Below are 20,719 nucleotides of genomic sequence, written 5' to 3'. Positions count from 1 at the left end.
CTAAAGCTAGGAATCAATGGGATATCTTAGAGCCCTGGGGGAAGGAAAAGGACTGAACATACTATACTCAACTGAGAGAGAAAAGAATGTGGAAGATGTGACTTTCTGTGCTGGCCCACATCTTTGGGGAGCTAGGGAGAAGGGTCAGGATACAGAAATGGTGTCCAGGGTCAGTAAGGCCCAAGGATAAGGGAAGATACTAAGGAATGTAGAGTGTACCTCACCTACTCTTTGTGGGATAGAGTGGACATGGAGTGTCATCTTCCCTCAGAGCTTTCTGAGGTTGTTTAGGAACCAGGATTTCCCACTCCTATCCCCTTAATAATGAAAGTGATGGTCCCAAAATCATGTAGTAATGATGTAATAAAGGTCCCAAGACTAAGTTAATTGACTTACTGTCAAATTTGGGCGCAAACTTATAAAAGGATTTTCCTGGAAAACTTGAAATACCCGGAAGAGGTGGAGGAGGTGCAATCCCTGGAAGAGCTAAAAGACCTGGAAAATTTGGAGAACCTGGAGGACCTGGAGGACCTGGAGGACCTGGAACACCTGGCGCTGCTACTGGTACGAAGAATCCTTGGCTGTACAGCATTGGTGAAGACTGGCTAAAACCTGAAAAGGAGGGGAAAGAAGGAAGGCTACCACAAGGGTGGGCAGCAAAGTCTGCTCTTACTTCCTAGGAAGAGGATCCAACAGAGAGATGCTTCCTCCACAGGGGCATTCCTCAGAGAGGGCATTTCAGAGTCCTATAATGCTTGAACCTTTGGATAGGAATTCTTTCCCAGGGTCTGGACTCCAAGGGGCCGGTGACTTGGCTAGCTCCAGAGAGAATGTCCCCCACTCTCTCCCAAGAAATTTGATTCAGGTGAAAGTATCTTGCGGTTTGCAAGAGGTGGGGGGAAGGGGTAGGCATCTCCCTAAACCTGAAGGTTACTGTCTCATTCATTCTGGTCACTAACTTCTAGTATCGCATTGGCCAAGTCCCTCACCCTCCTTTGCTTCAATTTTCTCATATGTAAAATGTGAGAAATGACCTTTGTTCCCCCCCCCCTCCATTCTGAAGCAATAGAGAGGGCTTCTGTAGCATCATTCACGTTTTCCCAATAGGATTCCTTCTTTCCCCCTCTCTGAGATTATCTCCAATTTATGCTGTATATATTTTGTTTGTAAACAGTCATTTACATGTTACCTTCCCAATTAGACTGTGAGTTCCTTGAGAGCAGGGACTAAGGTTTTTTAAAATTTGTTTGGGTTTTTATATTCTTGTATCCACAGTACTTGGCATCTGGCAAATAGTAGGGATTTAATAAGTGCTTATTTACCTGACTTAACAATGGCACATACTGTATTCCCTATCACTGAAAATGTTCAAATTAAGGCTGTATAATAATCTGCCCTTGATATTTTGTGCATGTGTGTTGGGGAATGGGTGATAGGAGGGGCAGAAGTTGAACTAGATTACCCATAAGATCTCTCTCACATTATGGTTCTTTATATTTTGTGACCTGGTTGGTTGGAGTCCTTTTGTGGCCAAAATCAGGGTAAGAACTGAATTTGGGGCCAGGGTCAGAGCTCACTCTGGTTTTGGGGTAAAAGTTGTCTGTGGACAGATTTAACATTAAACCACTAATTAATTTTAGTCACATAGCTACATGTGTCTGCTAGGCTCTGCTCTAGGAAATCCAGCCCTTACTTCTTGTAGGAATTCTTGACAATCGTGCAAATGAAGATGGATCATCATTATCTGAAAAAAAAATAAAAGAAATTGGCCCCCAGATTCTCCTTTATTCTGCCCCAAAGCTCCCAATGTGATCGGATACTCAGAGAAACAGAGCACTGGAACCTTCAGGACAGGGCAGAAATGGGAGCAGGAGGGATACCTGGGCAAGGAAGGTGAAAGGACCTGGAAAAGCCCGATTCAGGGAATGCCCCTGATCTCCAGGAAACTCCCACCCACTGCTCACCTGCTTCCACTTGCTTTGAAACCACTTGGGCTTTATCCTGATCCTCTGGTTTAGTGACCACCATAGATGTGAGTGGAGTGACAAAGTTGAATTTGAGAGACAGGTTCAAAGCTCGGGCTTCCAGGTTCTTCTGCTCATCACCTGAGGCTGAAACACTGAAAGGCAAGGCCATGAATGCTGGTCTCTTTCCCTCTTGCCAATCATTCTTTCTGTTCCTTCTGGCCCCAAGGGGCTTATCACTCTAGCATCCACTGCTTTGGAAATGAGGCAGTGGACTTCTTTCCCTCTTACAGGATATAACACCCACCCAGATCCACTCTCTGCCCTCCAGTCAGATTGAAAGATAACCCAGAGGGGAGTGCCTCTCACTTATGGGTGTCAGTGACCCAGATGAGGGGCAGAGAGTCTCAATGCTTTCCCTAAGGTCGGACCTTACGGTCCATGGACAAGGGTCACTCACGCTTTCTCCAGTAGCTGCTGGATTGTCAGGTATGCCCACAGGCGCTCCATGAAGTTATGGAAAATGTACTTTGGGCTTTGGAAGACTTTCTCCTTGTCTGCAACATTTACTTCTGTTTGGAAGGTGAAGTTCTGGGTGTGCTGAATAGTGGGGAAATGAGAGGTGAAGCCAAGAATTGCCTGGGATTCTGCTCAGGTCCCCAAGATCCTTCTCCCTTCCCCCAAGCTGGACAGAACAGCATCAAATTTTGTCTGAACTATAACACCAGGCTACCTCTCAGGTCTTTCTTGACTGGTTTGTAGGCTCAATTTTGCTATCTTGTGTCTTTTTAAAAAATTATAAGATATAAAATATGATGTATATCTACCATCCACAGGGCTTAGACATGGAAGTAAATCTTGGAGAATCATCTCTTCTAATACCGTTATGCCACAATTTCCTTTAATTGTTCTGCCTCAACTTCCCTGAATTGTCTTGCCCCAGTTTCCTTGAACTGTTCTGCCTCAGTTTCCTTGAATTATTCTACTTCAGTTTCCCTGAATTGTTCTGCCTCAATGGCAACCCCTACTTCCTGACCATTAGAACTGATATAAATTAGGATAGAGATAACTAGCCCTGACCATTAGCATTTCATAAAGCCATAAATCGCAGATAGGTTATTTAGAGATAGGTAAGCATATCTTTTATGTCAGACATCTTGACTCCTAGGTTCTCCTAAGTTATCAAAATTTATGGTCCTTACCCCCAATCTGTCAGAATCAAATTTATGGTCCCTACTCATCAGTGCTCTACTCCTCCCCCCTGCCTTTGTCTCTCCTGAACTCTGGAGCCCTATAAAGAATCCCTGGAATTCTTCACTCCTTGCTGAGTGCTTTGAGACTCGAGTCCAATTAAGTCTGCTGGGGTCAACATGAATCCTGTTTTGGCCCCAGATAATTTCTTCCTCTCAAATAAAATATTAAAAACTCTCTAATCTCTACCTTGCCTCTGCTTCTCTGGCATTACAAGCCTTCATATTACAAATGAGGAAATTGAAACCTACCTGATTATAAGAAACGCCTAAGGTGAAATGGGTGATAAGGAACAGAGCTGAAATTTTATCCTTATTGTTAAACAAATTAACATTTTCTCAGAACTCAAGTCTGTTTTAGGGCCAAGAAGAACCAATCTAATTCAGTCTCTATGGCAGCTTTTCATTCAGCTGAAGAGAAGTGTTCCCTACTCCAGATTAAACATATCCAGTTCTTTAAAGCATCCCTCACTTGGTATCATTTAAGTCCTCTTTTCTTAGTGCTTGGGCGCAACCAATCAATCAATCAGCCTTTTATAAACTCTTACTGTGTGTCAAATTCTGGGACCATGAAGACAAAAGTAAAACACCTCCTGCCCTCAAGGAGCTTACATTCTAGCAGGGGAAACAGTGTGCAAAATATTAGAGGTAGAGACACAACCAATGCAAACCTGATGTAAGGCAGTGTCAGGAGATTAGGCAGAGAAGCTTACAGCTGATTTGTCACATGAATTTCTATGTGTCCTTTGATTTACTTTTGTTTGCTTTTACTGACCATGATCAATTTATTAGGTAGGCTAGCAGTAACCATTAAATTGGGTCAATGACCTCTCTCAATGTGTTTTCTTATGATTTCAGCAGTAACTAGGGAAGTTACCCCTTGTCCACTCTGAAGTATTGCCTTCTTGCCAGCAATAATGGATAATGATTTTCTCACTTCTGGCTTCAGAATTTTCTGCTGTTTCAGAGCATCATTCTTCGCTCTTTCTTTTTTCCTTTTTCTTTTAACAAAGACCATTCAATCTTTCTACATTTTGCTTGATTTATCCCTCCTCTCCCCACTCACCTCAACCAAAATCTTCACCAATCAGAGCCCCAAATCACTGACTCTGGTGTGTTACAAGACCAAGCATGACTGTGCACCATGGATAGGTGCTGGTTCACCAGAACCCACAAATTTAAAAATGAGTCCTTGGGTATTTTCCATTAAATTACATGTCTTCCTTCATTTTAATGATTCTATTGCATGGCTAGTCTAAACCTCTATGGATTCTTATCCAGAAGGAAAGAGATCTTGTCTTAAAAAGTCCTAATCTGACCCTATAATATTTTTGTGATATAAAAAATCTGTACTCAGCATTGATTTAAGCACACCTCTGAGGTTTTCTACTGGCAAATCTCTATTCATGAAATCTTTCTTTTTAAAATAACTACTTCTCATATTAGTGATCAGTTTCAAAATACTAGCCAATATTATACTTCACAAAATATTGACTAAAGACTTCCTCCTGATTTTATTTTGCAAATTACAACTTTACCTTTCTTCAATTCTTCTTCAGGTTTTTAAAATAATCTTATAATGTCCTTATTCTTACACTCAGGATTTACTGTTAACATCCTGCTGTATGCATTTATACTTATTAACTCAACAATATTCATTAAATTCATCAGGCACCATTTTTTTCAATAAATGTGACAAAATTATATTTTACAAACCAATAATGTAAAACAAATTAAGCATGAATATGGAGTAATAAGCAATGAAATAATAATATGCAATTAATATGCATTAAATAAAAATGTAAAAAAGGCAAATTAAGACCATTCATCAATAGCAACATGGTCAGTTACTTTGCATTTGTGATTTTCATTTATGTATTATGATATGCACTTATGCATAAAATGCATTTATTATTTACATTGAGTTTGTAATGAGAATGATAATATCTTTCAGGAAGAAAATAAATGTGAAAACTTAAAGGGAATTCCCTTGTGTAACAGTTGTCAATATTTTCTTCCTATTCAAATTACTTTGTTTTTCTTAGATGTGTCTATGTTTATTGCCCCTCAAGAGAATGAAAGCTCCTTTAGGGCAGGAAATAATTCATTTTGCCTTATATCCTCAGCACCTTGGACAGTGCCCAGACCATAGTTGGCACCCAATCAGTGCTTGTTCAATTAAACAAAATATTTCCCAGGATAAATTATTGCTTCATTTGACTAGAAACTGCCTTTGGCTGAGTTGTCATAAATTCCTTAGCTGTCAGGCTCTCTGTTCATTATGGCCTTGATAGTATTCAAATTACATTCTGCCTTTGGAAATCCATTGATTTAACAATCCAGAAACTGCATGTAAAAGGGTTACTTTGCCATGCTCTGTTCTTAATCAACCCCGATGCTCTTTTCTATTATTTCTTCCCTTCCTAACCATTCACAAACCACTCTTTTAGTAAAGGGTTTTGGGACTTTTCAGGTAACAATGTAAAACTATAGTTTGACCTATAGTTCAAAAAAAAGCCTCTTATTTTCCTTCCATCCCTCTAAGCTCTAAATCCTTCCCTAGCTTCCCTTTTATCTGAATAAAATTTATTCTTCTTCAAAAAACCAATTCAAATCTCACCTCTCCTAGAAAGACTACTCACTGTGCAGCCCATACTAGTTTGTCTGTTGACTTCATATCATACCACATTCTCTGCTTATTCTATCATATCATTTTCAAATGTTCTGCTGGATGAATACTCTCCATCACACCATTAGCTTTCAAAAGGCAGGATCTGCCCCTGCTTCTCTCCATACATTGGTGAGGAGCATAGACCTGGGCACAAAGTGGGGAAGGAAATTTTTGTGGCTTAGGAAGTAGGATGGTGAATAGATTAATTTCAGGCAGAGGCACAGCCATGGCTAGGGCCTAGGTTTCCTGACTCTCAGGGCAAGACTCTTATAACCAAGGATTTCTGGGCTTCACTCACCGACTGGGCTTTGACTTGGGCTGAGAGTGAATCTTGGACCTCGGACTGGAGCTTCCCAGCCACCACTATCTCAGAACCTTTGAAGAAAACTCTGAAGTTGTCCTGGGTGAGCAACTCCACAGAATTTTGTGGGTACTGGAACTTCAGTGTGGTCAGCAATGGATTGGCCACCTCATGGTAAAAGTCCTTTGGGAAGGAGAAAAGAAGTTAGAGCAGACTGAGGCACAGTGGAAAAGGCAGCTTCCTGGGTCTGTAGGAATGATCTAGTCCAATTAACTCCCTCATTGAACATAAAGGGAAAGTTAAGTCTCCAGAGGGGATCTCTTCTTTCTCCCCTCTAATTCCTCCATTCCCCAGACCTGACATAGTATACCACATATAAAAGGTATTCATGATCTCCCCTGGGATATCTCCCCATGGGATTCCAAAGGCCAAGTACTGGTACCTGGAGCTGCAGGTCAGCATCCGAGTCCTCATAGATGCGCCGGGCCACCCCGCCATTTTCCAGAGCCAGCTTCTCCAGGAAAGCATAGTTGACATCAAAGCCAAAGCCCAGGCAATAAAGGTAGTAGCGGCCCCCAATAGCTGCCTTCACATTTTCTTGAATCTTTTGCGGATCTCTCTCCCCTGTAACAGAGGCCAATGGATGGAAAGGCAGGGAAGCGAAATATTGGTTAGGTATTCCACAAATGAGTATTAAATAAGAATCACAAAATGTCAGAGCTGGGAAGTACCTCTGAGACCACAGAATAAAAAACTAGATAGAGTTGGAAGGGACTTCAGATGAGGAAACTGAAGCCCATGGAGGTCAAATTACTTGTCATGGACCAGCCACACAAGTATCAAGTATCCGAGGCATCTCCTTCACACTATTCCACCCCCCCCCCAAAAAAAAAACACTCTGAGGGAGATCAATTTCCTCAGAGTAAAGATGGCAAAACTGATGTCCTGATGTATTCAAGGTCACCCAGAGAATTAGAGGGCGAGTTAGGAGTGGACCATGCAGAAAGAGTCCTCCTTAACCCTACCTCACCTTCAGTGGGATCCCCATCTGTGAGCAGGATGACCATAGACACACTCCCTGCCGGCAGCTGTTCCTTCCTGTTGCTCTCATCCAGCATATTCACAGCCACAAGGACGGCATCATTGATGTTGGTTGCTGGGGAGAAAAATCTGCTCACACCGGCCTTAGCTTTGGTACCAACTAAGGCAGGTGCGAGGCCTGGGAGGAAGATGTGGATGGAGACTTATCCGGGACAGAGTGAGAGATAAAGTTAGGTCAGGGAGCAAAACAGAAAGGGAAGGAGACTAGAAGCAAGATCAGAAAGGAAGCTGGGGCAAGAAGCCGGGTCAAGTTGGCACAGTATACCTTGAACCTTTCAGTGTTATCAAGCAAGGGCCTGAATTAATGAATAGGAAATTTGAAATTCTCTCTTGGATTCTAAGCAGATAGACCCGTCTATGACAGTTTAAGGTCCTGATTACCAAGTGTATGAGTATTGGGAGTGGAGGATAGATTATTGATTGATTAAATGTCCTTTTAATAAAGTTGGGTTATGGGGTTAAAGAGAAGTTAGGAATGGGATCAGGGAGATGCCAGCACTCTTTTCAAGAACTTTCCAACAGGTCCTCTTTGATTTGTTTAGTTTTCTTATCAGATCATCCATATTAGATTTCCCAGAAACCCTCAGGTAGGTGGCTAGGCTAGAATCAGCCACATATGCCTACTCTCTAAAGCCTGGCCCCTCACTCACCACCCATGGCTAAGATACGGGAGGCAAATTTCTTGGCTTCTTCCACATTCTCAGGTAAAGCTTGAAGCAGTGTTGGTCTCCACTGGGTCACAAATCCATCAAAGATAACCAAGTTGAACTGGTCCTCTGGCTTGAGATCACCCAGAATCTTCACCAGGGCTTCACGAGTCTAAGAAAACAAGAGAGAAAGGGGAGGAGAAACTCAGGGAGCAAAGAAAGGGCATGGTGGATGAGCAGGGGTAGCCAGGTCAGATGTAGGCAAAAGCCTCAGGAATTTCAGAATTGATCCTAGAAAATGTTGGTCTGTTGCCATATGGACCATTTCCTGATAGAAGTTAGCAATGTGGAACCAATCCTGAACCTGGGGAGGGCCCTGAGCTGAAAGAGAAGGTGCATCAGAGACAACAAAGTGGCTTGTGGTGCACCTGAATCCCTCCTTCTGTGGAATAGCCAGCTTACCTGCTTCATCTTCTTGCCAGACATGGACCCACTCTTGTCGATAACAAAGACTACATTCTTAGGCAATGTAGACAACTCTGCTGGAGCAAAGTGATGCACAAAGTATCCGTTCTCAATCTGCATTATGGGGACAGTCATGGGTCAGAGCTACACCTCCCATATGCTTATATTCCTTTTATCCTTGCTAATAACAATATGAGAATCAGCCCCCCCCCCTTTCTCTCTGTGTGTTTGTATCTCTGTCTCTGTGTCTGCCTGTCTCTCTGTCTCTCTCCCTCTTACTCCTCCTGTCTCTCTGTCTCTCTCTCTCCCCCCTCCCTGTCTTTTTTGTGTGTCTCTCTCTTTGTTTGTCTGTCTCTCTCCCTTCTCTCTCTCTGTCTCCCAACATTTAACTTGAATATTGCTCAATTAATCAAGCTTGATCCTGAAAAAAAAATTGGAAAATGCTTCTCCCTCTCTTCTTTGCAGAGGTGGGGGACTATGGTAGAAAATATTGTATATGATGTTGGACTTGGTTGATACGTTAATTGGTTTTAATGAACTTTTTTGTTTGTTTTTCTTTTTTCTATTTTCTTTTTTTCTTTATTAAAGCTTTTTATTTTTCAAACTATATTCATGGATAATTCTTCAACATTAACCTTTGCAGAACCTCATGTTCCAATTTTCCCTCCTTCTCCCAACCCCTCCCCCAACAGTAATCCAATATACGTTAATATATTATATCATATATGATAATAGCACAATATATGTTAAAGATGACAGAAATATATAAGGAACTTTTTTCTTTTTGTTGTAAGGGGTGATTATGTAAGAGAGGAAACAGAATGTATATATTTGCAGCTGATAGTGAGGTGAAAACAAAATATATCAGCAGATATTTTTTGAATAAATAAATGTATTTATGTATGTATGTATCCATATTTGTATATCTTATCCCTCTTAGAGGGCAAGATCCTGGTCTGCATATCCATGTGTCTTCCTTACAATGTTATTGAGCCCAGAACTAGACACACAAAAGGGATAAGCAACATTTGCTGATTGATTCCCCCAAAGTCTCCAGTGGTGCTAAAAATCAAAGATTACAGGGGCCAGAAACAAGCATACATCAAGTGCCTACCGCACTGTTCTATGGATTTTACAAATACTATCTAATTTGGGCTTTACAACTACACCAATTAATATCCCTTGTTTTATAGTTAAGGAAACTAAATGATTTGCATAGGATCTAGTACACATCTCAAACTGCATTTGAACACAATTTTTCTTAATTCGAGACCCAGAATTCTATCTGCTCTATGTACCTGCTTTCTTTCCTGGATGGGTACCCTGTAGGATGGAGAAGCATTGCCCCCTCCTCACAAGATTCTCAGAATCCCAACAGTCTCATTGCCAAGTCCCCCCATCATTCACCTGGATGTCCCCTGCAGCATTGGTTCGGTCCACATCATAACGCACAATGAAGTTACCATCCAGAATCGTGTCCGTCTTCCCCGGCTCCTTCTGCTGCTGGGCCAGAGATGGCTTGAACACGATGTGAGCCTGGAGGAGGAGAAGTTAGCTGAGAAACCAGAAGGATTTACAATCCTTCCCAGTAGCCCAACAGCTGGAGAAACTGAGAGAGAGAATGAGCTAGAATAGATGGTGGGTAAGCTTTTCCACTTGGATTCCTCCTTCCTTTTGTGGAACTGTCCTTAGCCAAGAGCACTGGAAAAGTGGAACTGCCTCTGCTCTCTAAGAGATCCTTCTCTGGGGCTTGACAACCTGAGAGTCCCAGTGCCTTGTCACCTCGCTTTCCCCAGTTTCTCCTGTCCATTATGATTTGTGGCTATTACATTTGAGATTCTACCCCCATCCCCACCATCGGCACTGGAATTAGGGAATTGGGAAACTAGACTGTAGGGAAAGTCATCTACCCTCCTGACCACAGTTTCCTTATCTGTATCATAAAGGGTTGGACTAACTGAACTTTAAGTTTACTTCACTTCTGACATTCATGAGTCTGGGACACCCCAAGCCTCTGGAAACCAGATGTGGTGAGGGCTGGGCTGCATGGGATAGGTTCCAGACTCTGTTCCACTGTGTTCCCCTGGGTCTCAGCATCTGACCTTGGTCTCGTTCTGTGTTGTGGTGAGGGCGTCTGCCAGGTTCTTGGTCATAAACGTGCTCTCAGTCTCCAGAGAGGCGATTCCCTGAGGCTCAAAGATGTGGATATCTATCTGTGAGGGAGAGGGGTAGAAGGCATGAGAAGAAGGGAGGGAGGAGAAGGAGGGAATATGAAAGAGGAGGGAAGAGGGAGGGAAGGAGGTCTGCTCAGGGAACTCCTGATCTGAGCAGGAAGAGCCTCTGGCCCCAGGGAGCCCCTGCTGTGAGGTGGGGGTAAGGAGAAATAGACTTATGTCTGTTGAGGGTGGGCAGTAGAATGAGTGCATCAGGGCAGACTTCCCAGAGGAGGAGTCCAGTTTGAGCCCTATTACCTGCAGGTGTTTGACCAGCTGTTGGGGCCGGACCTTCAGAATCAGCTCATATTTCCCCAGCTGCCTCTTCAAGAGCTCCTCGTAGACCAGCTCAAATGTGATCTTGGCACTTGGGGCCACATTGACAGACACCTGGAACTGCTCCAGATTCCTCCCTGTGGCCCTGGGTGGGAGGTAGGCTCCTAAGTGTCACTGCGAGTGGCTGGGGGGGGGCTAGGGGTGGGTTGGGCAGAGCTTGACCAGGTAAAGGTTGTCAGAGTGGCCAAAGCCACATTTTACACAGGCAGGGGAGGAGGTGCTCTCAGGCAGGAGGTTGGCTTGTGGGACTCTGATGCCCACCCCCTGCCCCAGACACTTACCTGATGATCCCAGCACTCTGCCCCCTGGCCACAGCTGTGCTGTACCTCTCCTGGGCAGCTGCCTTCTCCTTGATCTCCCCTGGGTATGTCACCCCATCAATGATCCTGAGGAGGCAGAGAAGAGGGAGACAGAGAAGCCTCAGAGAAGGAGCAAGGGCCAGGGGTCCGGGGATGCAGAGGGAAGAAGGCTGGCAGAAGAGGAGGGAGAAGATTGGATTCTGATCTGCCATATGACTCGATGTACATGATGCAACCTAACTGCTCTGGATTGTCCTTCCTTGCTCTGAATGGTTCCTATACAAATCCTCTATCCTTAAAACCCTCCATCCTCATTACACGTGACTTTCACAAACTACTTTCTGGCCAAACTGCCCCCTGTACAGAACATTCCATGTCTCATTTCTAAACCTTTGTCCAGGCTGTGTCCCATGCCTGAAGTGCACCCCTTAGTTCTGCTCCAAAGAATTCTGGAATCAAAGCTCAGATCCAGTACCACCTCTTACGTCTCTAAACCTCGTGGACACCAATACCTGTCCTATCTCCTCAAAATTATTTTATATTTACCTTGTATATGCCTTATGTTTTCTTATAAATGAACATGTTGTTTTCTTGTACAGAATGCAAGTGCTTGTTTTTGTATCCCCATTGTCGTGGACAACATGAATCAAATGTTTATCAATTGAGCATCCAATCTGCCTCCCCCACTTCTCCCTATTTCAACACCTTCCAACCCATCCTATATGGATTTGATGAGTAATTTTTCTAAGGTTTCCTTTGGCTCAAAAATCCTCTGTGGCTTGAATTACCTATTTGTAATTGTGAAATGTCATGTGCTTTGAATGAATTCTCCTAACTTCCATTTCTGCCCATGGAAGTATGGATGTATAGATTTCCAATCTATAGATGTTCTCTGCTGTCTCTTATTTGTCATGGCTCTCTTTGTTTATCTCTTTTTCTTAGCTCTATCTCTCTTAAGATAGAGTTATTCAATTACTTTTAGATGATCAACTTCTTTCAGGCAGGTTCTCCACCCCATCCTCCTCAGTATCCCAGGGCAGAGATCAGAACTTTGCACATCATGGTCTAGCTTCTTAATAAATGTTGGTACAATTGATTTGAATAGAAGCCCTATCTCCCCCACAAGATCATGAACTCTGAGAGGAGAGGAAAGTAATAAAACTAACCTACCCGTCTGGATGTTTTCCTGTCCCCTCTATTTTCTTAGGCCAGACTTCAAGAACTTCCTAGGGCAAATTCAATTCAATTCAACTCAACAAGCATTTATTGAACACCTATTTTGTTTAAGGCATCATGCCAGTTGCTTGGGGTTGAACAACAAAAAGGAAACAGTTACTGTCCTTAAGGAATTTACTGTCCACTAGAGGGTAACCATAGGCACACGCATATTATTAAATACATAAAAAACAATTTTTGTGTATGTGATGGGAGGGTGGGGATAGTTCTAATGACTGGGAGAAACAAGAAAAGCTTCCCATAGGAAATTTGGAAGGGAGGTAGGGATCCTGAGAAGCATGAATGGCAAAGTGGGAGAGCATCTCAGGGATAGGGGACAGTCTGAGAAAGGGCACAAAAGCAGCAAATGGAATGGTCCAAACAGATGATAAAATTTGCTCCTTTGGCTGGAAATTAGGGAGTTCAAAGAAAAGTAATATGAAGTAAGTATAGAAAAAGAGGCTGACACAAGAATAGGAAGGACTTTAAAAGCCTCACACTGTGCCCGTCTTTCTATAACCCCTCCAAAATTGACTATTCCCATCTTTTTTTTCATTTTTGCCCTATTTATTGGGTGTGTAGTAAGAGAATTGTCCTGATTTATATTTCTCTTACAACAATCTTTCAGATGGTTGTTAATAGTTTACAATTATCTATTGAGGATGACTTTTGGTTTTTATCACTATGTTTGGTTCCTATATATATTGGATAGTAGACACTCATCAGAGATAGAAGATGCAAAGATTTCCCCACCATCACCAATAATTTCCCTTATCCTATATGTATTTTTCCTGAAAATGCTTTCTAATTTCATGAAGTCAAAATTATTTCTTTCATATTTTGTGACTGTTTTGATCTCTTTGGTTAGTTAAGAATTTTCCTGTTAGCCTAAGTTGTGAAGGTATCTAATATTGTTCTCTTCTAATCTAATTCTAATTTTTAAAATGATTTGACCTTAAATATTCAAGTCAATTATACATTCTGAGTTTCTCGTGGCGTATGGTGTGAGAGAGTGGTCTAAGCCTAATTTCTGCCCATCTTCCCAGTTTCCCCAGCAATTCTTGTTAAAAAGATAAATGCACTAATGTGTTAAATGGAACTGTGGATTCATCCTATGCTTCTGGAAAGCAATTCAAATTATGATTTAAAAAAGTAACTAAAATGTCCATATTTTTTGGCTTAGAAGTTCCACTGCTAGACATATATACTAGAGAAATCAAACCCAAAAAGAAAGGTCTTATATACACCAAAATATCTGTAGGAACCCTTTTCATAGCAAAGAACTGGAAATTAACTCATTGTGTGATTTTTCTATAAGTTTTTAGCTTTTTCTTCACTTTAATTTTCCCAACTGAAAGGAAAAGTATTGGGCAAGAGCCCTTAAGGTTTGCTATAAATGTGACATTCTGATTCTAGAGCCTAGATAGCTACTTCAGAGGTGCTGATCAAGGCTCTAGAAAAATCCAGACTCCTTCCAGATATACCTCTGCTGTAGGATGTTGAAATTAAGACAAATATTCCCCTCCTCTCCTGTCTCAGGGATCATAAGGTCCCAAGGCCAGAGAGGCTACCAGTCCCTAGCTCATCCAGCAAGTTAAGTCATATGATCATCCCTCAAGCTCAGGAGGTCCAATGAGGAGGGCGAAACTCCATTCAGCTCCGATCAAGCTGCTGGGGCCAGTGTGGCCCTGTTCTGGGATAAGTATCTTTGTTGGGTCAAGACTAGGACAGAGGTTTGGTCTCATTTCCTAATAATAAACAGATGAAACTGTTGCCCATCCTAGAGAGGCTGAGGTGTTCTGGGGACAATAGAACACAGATCTAACATAATTCTGCACCCCTTCCCTTTCAGCTTAGGCATAAAATCAGAATCCCTCAGCCTGGGGGAAACATCCAGAAATCACAGGATCTAACCTCCTGTCTCTGGACTTTCCTCATTCATGCCTTCCTGTCTAGATGTGATTCTTTCTGGAGACTGGGCTGCTTTAATAGACTTCCTTTAACAAAACTACTTCATCTTTGCTTCCGTTCATCTCTTACCCAGGCCCTCTGCCCTCCCCCCATTTCCAATTATGACCCAGGGAAGGCCAGAGAAGAAGTTCACTGCCCCACTACAAACATTACAAAATCTGTCTGGAAATCAGCCCAAGGAGAGGAGAGGGGTAAAGAGAAGGAGGGAATGGAGGACGAAAAAATGGAGGGGAAGAAAGGCAAGAGCTTGTGTTCTAAATCAGAGAAGACATGATCTTCTGCTTTTTTCACTGTCTACCTTCCATTCTCCTCCCCTCGGCACCTCTAGAAAGAAGGGATGATAAGTAGGAGCCATAAGGAATGAGAGTGCTGGAGAGAACAGGACACAGTGGAAATCACAGAATCTCAAGGTCACAGCAAGCTTTGTGGTTGCAGATCCTCCCTCCAACCCATACACCAGATCCCTTGACTTCAGAGACACCATGCTTAAATGATTGTCCTCCTACCTCCTCTTCTCTGTCTCTTTCAATGGCTCCCTAACCCCTTCTGACCCCCTCAATGAGCTTGCTCCCTAAGGATCTGCCTCTGTTTTCTCCTCTCTTCTTTTTCTCTCAACTTTCTCATTCACTTTCCCATCTACAATGAACACCCATGTGCTGATGACACCTAGGTAATATGTCTCTAGCCCGCATTTCTCTTCTGAGCTCCAACTAACTCCAGAATATCTCTACCTGGATGAGTTGTCTGTGTCTTGAGCTCAATACATACAAAACTGTACTTATTATCTTTCCCCCTACATTTGTTCTTTGTAACTTCAGTTTCTCTCTGTGTGTACCACTGTTTTCCATTTGGTCATTTTTGAAATCTTCCTTCTGCCTCAGTCAATCATCAGGTCTTATTAATTCTAACTTAGAAATTACAAAAGTAGCAAATTGCTCAGTCTGTTAAAATTAGAAAAATATAAACCATAGGCTCTATCTGACCAAATAGTGTATAGGAGTATACTTTAAAATTTATATTCCTCTGTTTCTCTCTTTGTCCTAGCCCAAATGCTCATCCTCTAGCTTGCTATTCAAATGTCCATGAATTTCTGTTTCATAAAGGATATTATTCCAATGAACTGAGTGTATGTCCATCAGTTGGAGAATGGCTGAACAAGTTATGGTATATAAATATTATGGAATATTATTGTTCTATAAGAAACAATCAGCAGGATGATTTCAGAGAGACCTGGAGAGTGTTACATGAAATGAAGCTGCGTGAAATTAGCAGAACCAGGATTTCACTGTACACGGCAATGGATTACATGATGATAAATTCTGATGGATGTGGTTCTTCTCAACCATGAGATGACTCAGGCTAGTTCCAATAATCTTGTGATGAAGAGGACTATCTATACCCAGAGAGAGGACTGTGGGAACTGAGTGTGGATCACAACATGGCATTTTCACTTCTTTTGTTGTTGTTCGCTTGCATTTTGTTTTCTTTCTCATTTTTTACCTGGTATGATTTGACTTTTCTTGTGCAGCAAGATAATTGTATAAATACATATGCTTATGTTGGATTTATATATATTTTACCATGTTTAACATATATTGGATTACTTGCCATCTAGGAGAGGGGGTAAGGGGAAGGAGGGAAATTTGGAACAGAAGGTTTTGTAAGGATCAGTGGTGAAAAATTATTCTTGCATATGTTTTAAAAATAAAAAGCTTCAATAAAAAAGGATATGATTCCAATGAGTTTATATTTTCTTCACTGTGTTAAAACCTTAAGTTGACTATTTATTATCCATGCCGTATTTATTTGAAAATGCTAATTCCTTGAGAACTCCTACTCAAATCAGTATTGGTTCATTATGATTTTATAAGGGGTAATGATGTTAGTAATTCTTCATTCAGTAATACATATCTAGTCAACAGTAAGTATAAGAATAAGCAATGTATTAATTCATACCCCATATAATTTACAAAGGAATATAGATTTTTGATAAGATCTTGTAGTAGACCTCATTTTAATATAATGGATATTAATTATTTACCAGCTATGGAGCTTAATTGTACAATCACAAGAATGCAAGAATGTTGACATGAAATATCTCTATCTTCTTTTATTCCAGTTCAATGATTCAATCAAGCATAAATTGGGGCTTGATGGAAAGTCTCCAAGTTTTTCCCAAAATGTTCTTTGGATACATGCTATTTCCACTTGCCCAACCTAAGGGCAATCCATTTTGTGATCACCTAGTCAATGGAAATATTTCCTGTTTTGCCCAAATTATAAACTTGTAACCCTGCCGATATATTGATTTTTTTATTTTACACTGCATTTTATGGCAACCAATGGAATTGTTCTGTATTTGGCATAGCCATTCTTGAATATCTAGATATTTATCCTTATAAAAGTACAACCTTGAAAAGGTCCACAATCTTTTATTTGGGAGGAGGACAGATCCCTCTAATAAACTGTTTTTGAGGCCCTGCTTCAATTTCTCTTTTGCTTATTTGAGGTGATACTGAGCTCATTATCTTTCCCCTATATTTGTTCTTTCTAACTTTTTAAATTTTTAACTAATTTTTAAAAAATCTTCCTTTTATCCCATCCATTATATACACTCAATTATCAAATCTAATTAATTCTTATAATTTGAAATTATAAAAGTGATAAATGCTTCATTCCATTAAAATTAGGAAAATATCATCCATAGGCCCTATCTGATCAAACCATATAATAATATACTTTAAAACTAATATCTCCCCCTGTTTCTCATTTTGCCTTGCTGAAATGTTTATCAAATAGGTTCTGAGTCATATGCTTATGAATTTCCATTTAACTGAGGTTGTGATTTCAATGAAATTATATTTTCCTCTTTATGTTAAAACCTCAAGTTGACTTTATTATTCACACTATACTCACTGACATGCAGCCACTGAGGTCACAAATAATTACTCTTAGGAGAGACGGGAAGTACAGGAAATTGGTGGATAGGTGAAATATGTCACAGAGAGGAAGGAGGAGGCATGTGATGGGGGGAAAGTCCAGACTCACCATTTCTATGGGAAAGTTTGTGATAAAGTCTAGCTTGGGCAATTTCAGGGAGGTAGTGTCTCAGCCTTCTACCTAATTGGCTACACTCATGATTCTCATCCTATCAAATTTATGAATTATATATTTACTCCCTTACACAGAAATACCAGTTCCATTCTGCTTACTATTCTGCATATATACATCAGCCACAAGTCCTGCTCCTTAGATTTTTCATAAGGGAGGGAGGAAGCAGAGAAAGTTGAGATTTGAAGGAAAAAGCATCACGGAGGGGAGAAAAATTGGAGGGGGAAGGGAGTAGGTCATCCAAGATCAGTACTTACATGGAGAAGTTGGTAATGAAGGCTGATTTGGGCAGCTCCACCTGGAAGACAGCTTCCCGGGCCTCTGATGCCTTATTAACCACACGACTGGTGATGACAGTGTGGGCAAAGCGAGAAGTGACTTTGGAGTCCAAGGTGAGACTATAGATGTCAATATCATTCTAGGGTGGAATTAAGAGAATGAAGAGATCACCAAGGGGAGAAGATGTGACCCTGTCTCCCTTGGACAGCCCGGAGTAGCCTATGACTCTGACTCCTCGACAATTTTATCCCACTTCCTTGAACTCCAAAGGCAGAACAATTCACAAATGCCATTAGTCATTGCATGGAAGAAGTGACAGAACTAAAATCTCTCAGCACGATCCCACTATGAGAAAGAGGAATAATATTATTTAATTCCTAGGGAGGTGGTCAGAAGTATATTCCCATATAGGAAGAATGAGATGAGTTGGCAATCATCAGAGACTTAGGTCTTGATTCTTCTTCTGCTCAAGTTTCTGGGTGACTAAGCAAGTGATCTCTAACTCTTTTATTCTTAAAAACTGAGACAAGGCAGATTTGGTCCTGAGATTCTAAGGAACTTTCTTCTGACCGATTTTCTCCATAGGGAAACCAGGGAAAGTCCAAGTCCCCAGAGCTCTGGCCAGGACTTCTAAGTCATCCTCTCTCTTTTTGGGGTCCTTGTCAGTATGGTGGGGGCCTGTAAATCCCCTGCCTCACTCTCAGTAAGAATAAACTCAATCAAAAATTTATATATTCATAATGTAACAGATGCCAAATGATTATAATGACAATGTAATAGCTAACTTGGCAAAATGCTTTACAAATATTTTATCTAATCCTCACAGCCAACCCAGAAAGTGGGTGCTATCATTAGCCCCATTTTATAGGTGCCCAAATATCCAATACTCATATACCACATTCAATTATATTCATTTTATAGACATAGGGTCATCACAGGAACCTACAGAAACTGAAGAGGTCACCTAATCCAAGCACCTCATTTTTCAGATGAAGAAACTAAGAGGACTTGTCCAAATTTATACTGTGTTAGACCTATCAAACTCATATCCCCAAAACTCAAATCCATTGCACTTCCAGATGTCTCCGAATGTCCTCAAAATCCATTCTCTCCTACATATTCACACTTAATTACAGACATTCAAGTACCTGCTGAGCAGCCAAAGGACCAAAGGAAGCCAACAGAAAGATGAGGACAGACAAGGGCAGGATGTAAGCTGGGGTCCCCATTCTTGTTAGACAGAGGCAAGGGCACAGGAAGGGCCAAGATTTAGAGGCTTCAGTGAATCAATAACCACCCCCAGGAGTGATTACCGGAAGTTGGGAAGGGGGAGGAGTTTTAACAGGCTAAATGCAGGGCTCCAGGATAGCGATCTCCCACCAGACTTTTGAACTGATGGAAAACACCCTCGCAGACAGGAAGCCTCACCCAGTTTCTTCCTCTGTCCCTTTGGACTGCAGGCTGCACCACCCACAGACTAACCCTCCCTTCTTGCTATTGGCCCTAGGACATTGCTTCCTTTCCCATACCTCAGGACTAGGATACTCCAAGTGCTGAAGATGGAGAGGAGATGAGATGGAGTCAAAGATGGAGAAATCACAAACTTGAGTAGAATCAAGAGAATTGAGTTCAAGCCAACGCAATTCAATGAAACTTTATTTGGTATCCAACTGATGCCCAGAACTGTGAGGCCCTGAGAGAGATTAAAAAATTTTTTTGATAAAGACAAAGTTTCCCTTTCATAGATGAGTACAAAAAAAAAAAAGAAGCCAACATAAATGACTTGAATACACAAGCCCCAAGTATGCTCATGAAGCCCCCCTCTTCCCTTTACTATCCTCTGAGCAAAATGTGAAATCCAAGGGGGGGGGCAGATCAATTCTGTCATATTTTGTTTCAACACAACCGTCATTTCCCAATCACCAGCTTGATCCACCCACACCTCTAGCAACTTGTCTTAAAAAAACAAAACCAGTTAAGCAAAACCATCTAATTTAGCAATTGTGACTGATAACACATGTAACTTTGAGCTCTTAGAAATTTATCATTTCATAACAGAGGAAGGGGAATTTTTACCTCATTTGCCTAACTTACCCATTATATTTGACCTATGTTCTGTCATCCTTTAGCTTTGTCTTTATTTATATTTTTATAATCAAAAGAATGTTAAAAATTATTTTTACATTTCATTAGGGAAAAAATAAAATATTGAATATACTTTTGTAGTCATCATGGACATCACATTTAGCTGCAAAGAAACATAGTAGATAGAAAATTGGACATGGATTGAAGAAGACTTGAGGTTCTTCTACACATTGTGACTAGTGAAATCTTTTAAGGACCCAAGAGGCTCATCACTCGCCAATCTGAGTTCTTGAGGTCAAAGGATGCAAAATATCAGTATAGAGTCAATTAAGAGACAAACAAGAAGCTGTTTATTTTGGCTAGTTTGGGTACAGTGACAAGGTAGATGGAAATCTACTCTGAGCATGATGTAAAAATCTCCTTATACATTCATGCTATTAGGGCAGCATTGATGAGCTAATCATTATTCAAAGTAACATTGTATGAAACAAAGAAAAGAAAGATGGCTATTCATAAAACAAAGATGATTATAAAGAAAAAATGAATAGTATACTTGTTGGAGAAAAATGTGAGTCTTAAGTTATAGGAGATAAAGGGTTTATGTTGGAAGAACTTTCCCAGGGCTCTGGCCTCCTTCACTTACAGTAACAAAGTGTTTTGATTCTGATAAGAGGTGAGAATGAGATACTGAAGATCAATCAGCAATGGCCTTCAGTTCTGGAATTCCAATGGGTGAAGTGAGGTGTTGGTCTTCTCTCACATGAGTTTGAGTAGGTTATTTGGCATCTCTGAGCTCAATTTCCTCATCTGT

The 20,719-nt window shown here is 41.1% G+C and overlaps 1 protein-coding gene across 2 annotated transcripts in view; it reads right to left on the bottom strand.

Moving 5' to 3' along the window:
* Window positions 1–19,099, bottom strand: part of LOC100917573 (inter-alpha-trypsin inhibitor heavy chain H4-like) — a 28,510-nt gene extending 9,411 nt beyond the window's left edge. Inside the window, exons 1-15 of one of the 2 annotated variants that reach the window (XM_023498506.2) lie at window positions 18,972–19,099; window positions 17,802–17,962; window positions 11,230–11,334; window positions 10,871–11,033; window positions 10,502–10,612; window positions 9,807–9,935; window positions 8,397–8,513; window positions 7,938–8,106; window positions 7,217–7,342; window positions 6,629–6,810; window positions 6,184–6,369; window positions 2,425–2,564; window positions 1,965–2,119; window positions 1,694–1,744; window positions 397–612 (exon numbers count right to left, since the gene is read on the bottom strand). In XM_023498506.2, the coding sequence (XP_023354274.2) occupies window positions 397–612; window positions 1,694–1,744; window positions 1,965–2,119; window positions 2,425–2,564; window positions 6,184–6,369; window positions 6,629–6,810; window positions 7,217–7,342; window positions 7,938–8,106; window positions 8,397–8,513; window positions 9,807–9,935; window positions 10,502–10,612; window positions 10,871–11,033; window positions 11,230–11,334; window positions 17,802–17,962; window positions 18,972–19,052 (2,092 nt within the window). In that variant the 5' untranslated portion in view covers window positions 19,053–19,099. The remainder of the gene's footprint in view (window positions 1–396; window positions 613–1,693; window positions 1,745–1,964; window positions 2,120–2,424; window positions 2,565–6,183; window positions 6,370–6,628; window positions 6,811–7,216; window positions 7,343–7,937; window positions 8,107–8,396; window positions 8,514–9,806; window positions 9,936–10,501; window positions 10,613–10,870; window positions 11,034–11,229; window positions 11,335–17,801; window positions 17,963–18,971) is intronic. The other variant, XM_023498507.2, reaches the window with a different exon arrangement.
* Window positions 19,100–20,719: the final 1,620 nt, after the last annotated feature.

Source organism: Sarcophilus harrisii, chromosome 1, assembly GCF_902635505.1.
Source record: "Sarcophilus harrisii chromosome 1, mSarHar1.11, whole genome shotgun sequence".
Taxonomy (NCBI): Eukaryota; Metazoa; Chordata; class Mammalia; order Dasyuromorphia; family Dasyuridae; genus Sarcophilus; species Sarcophilus harrisii.
This window is presented reverse-complemented; position numbering and strand designations above follow the sequence as displayed.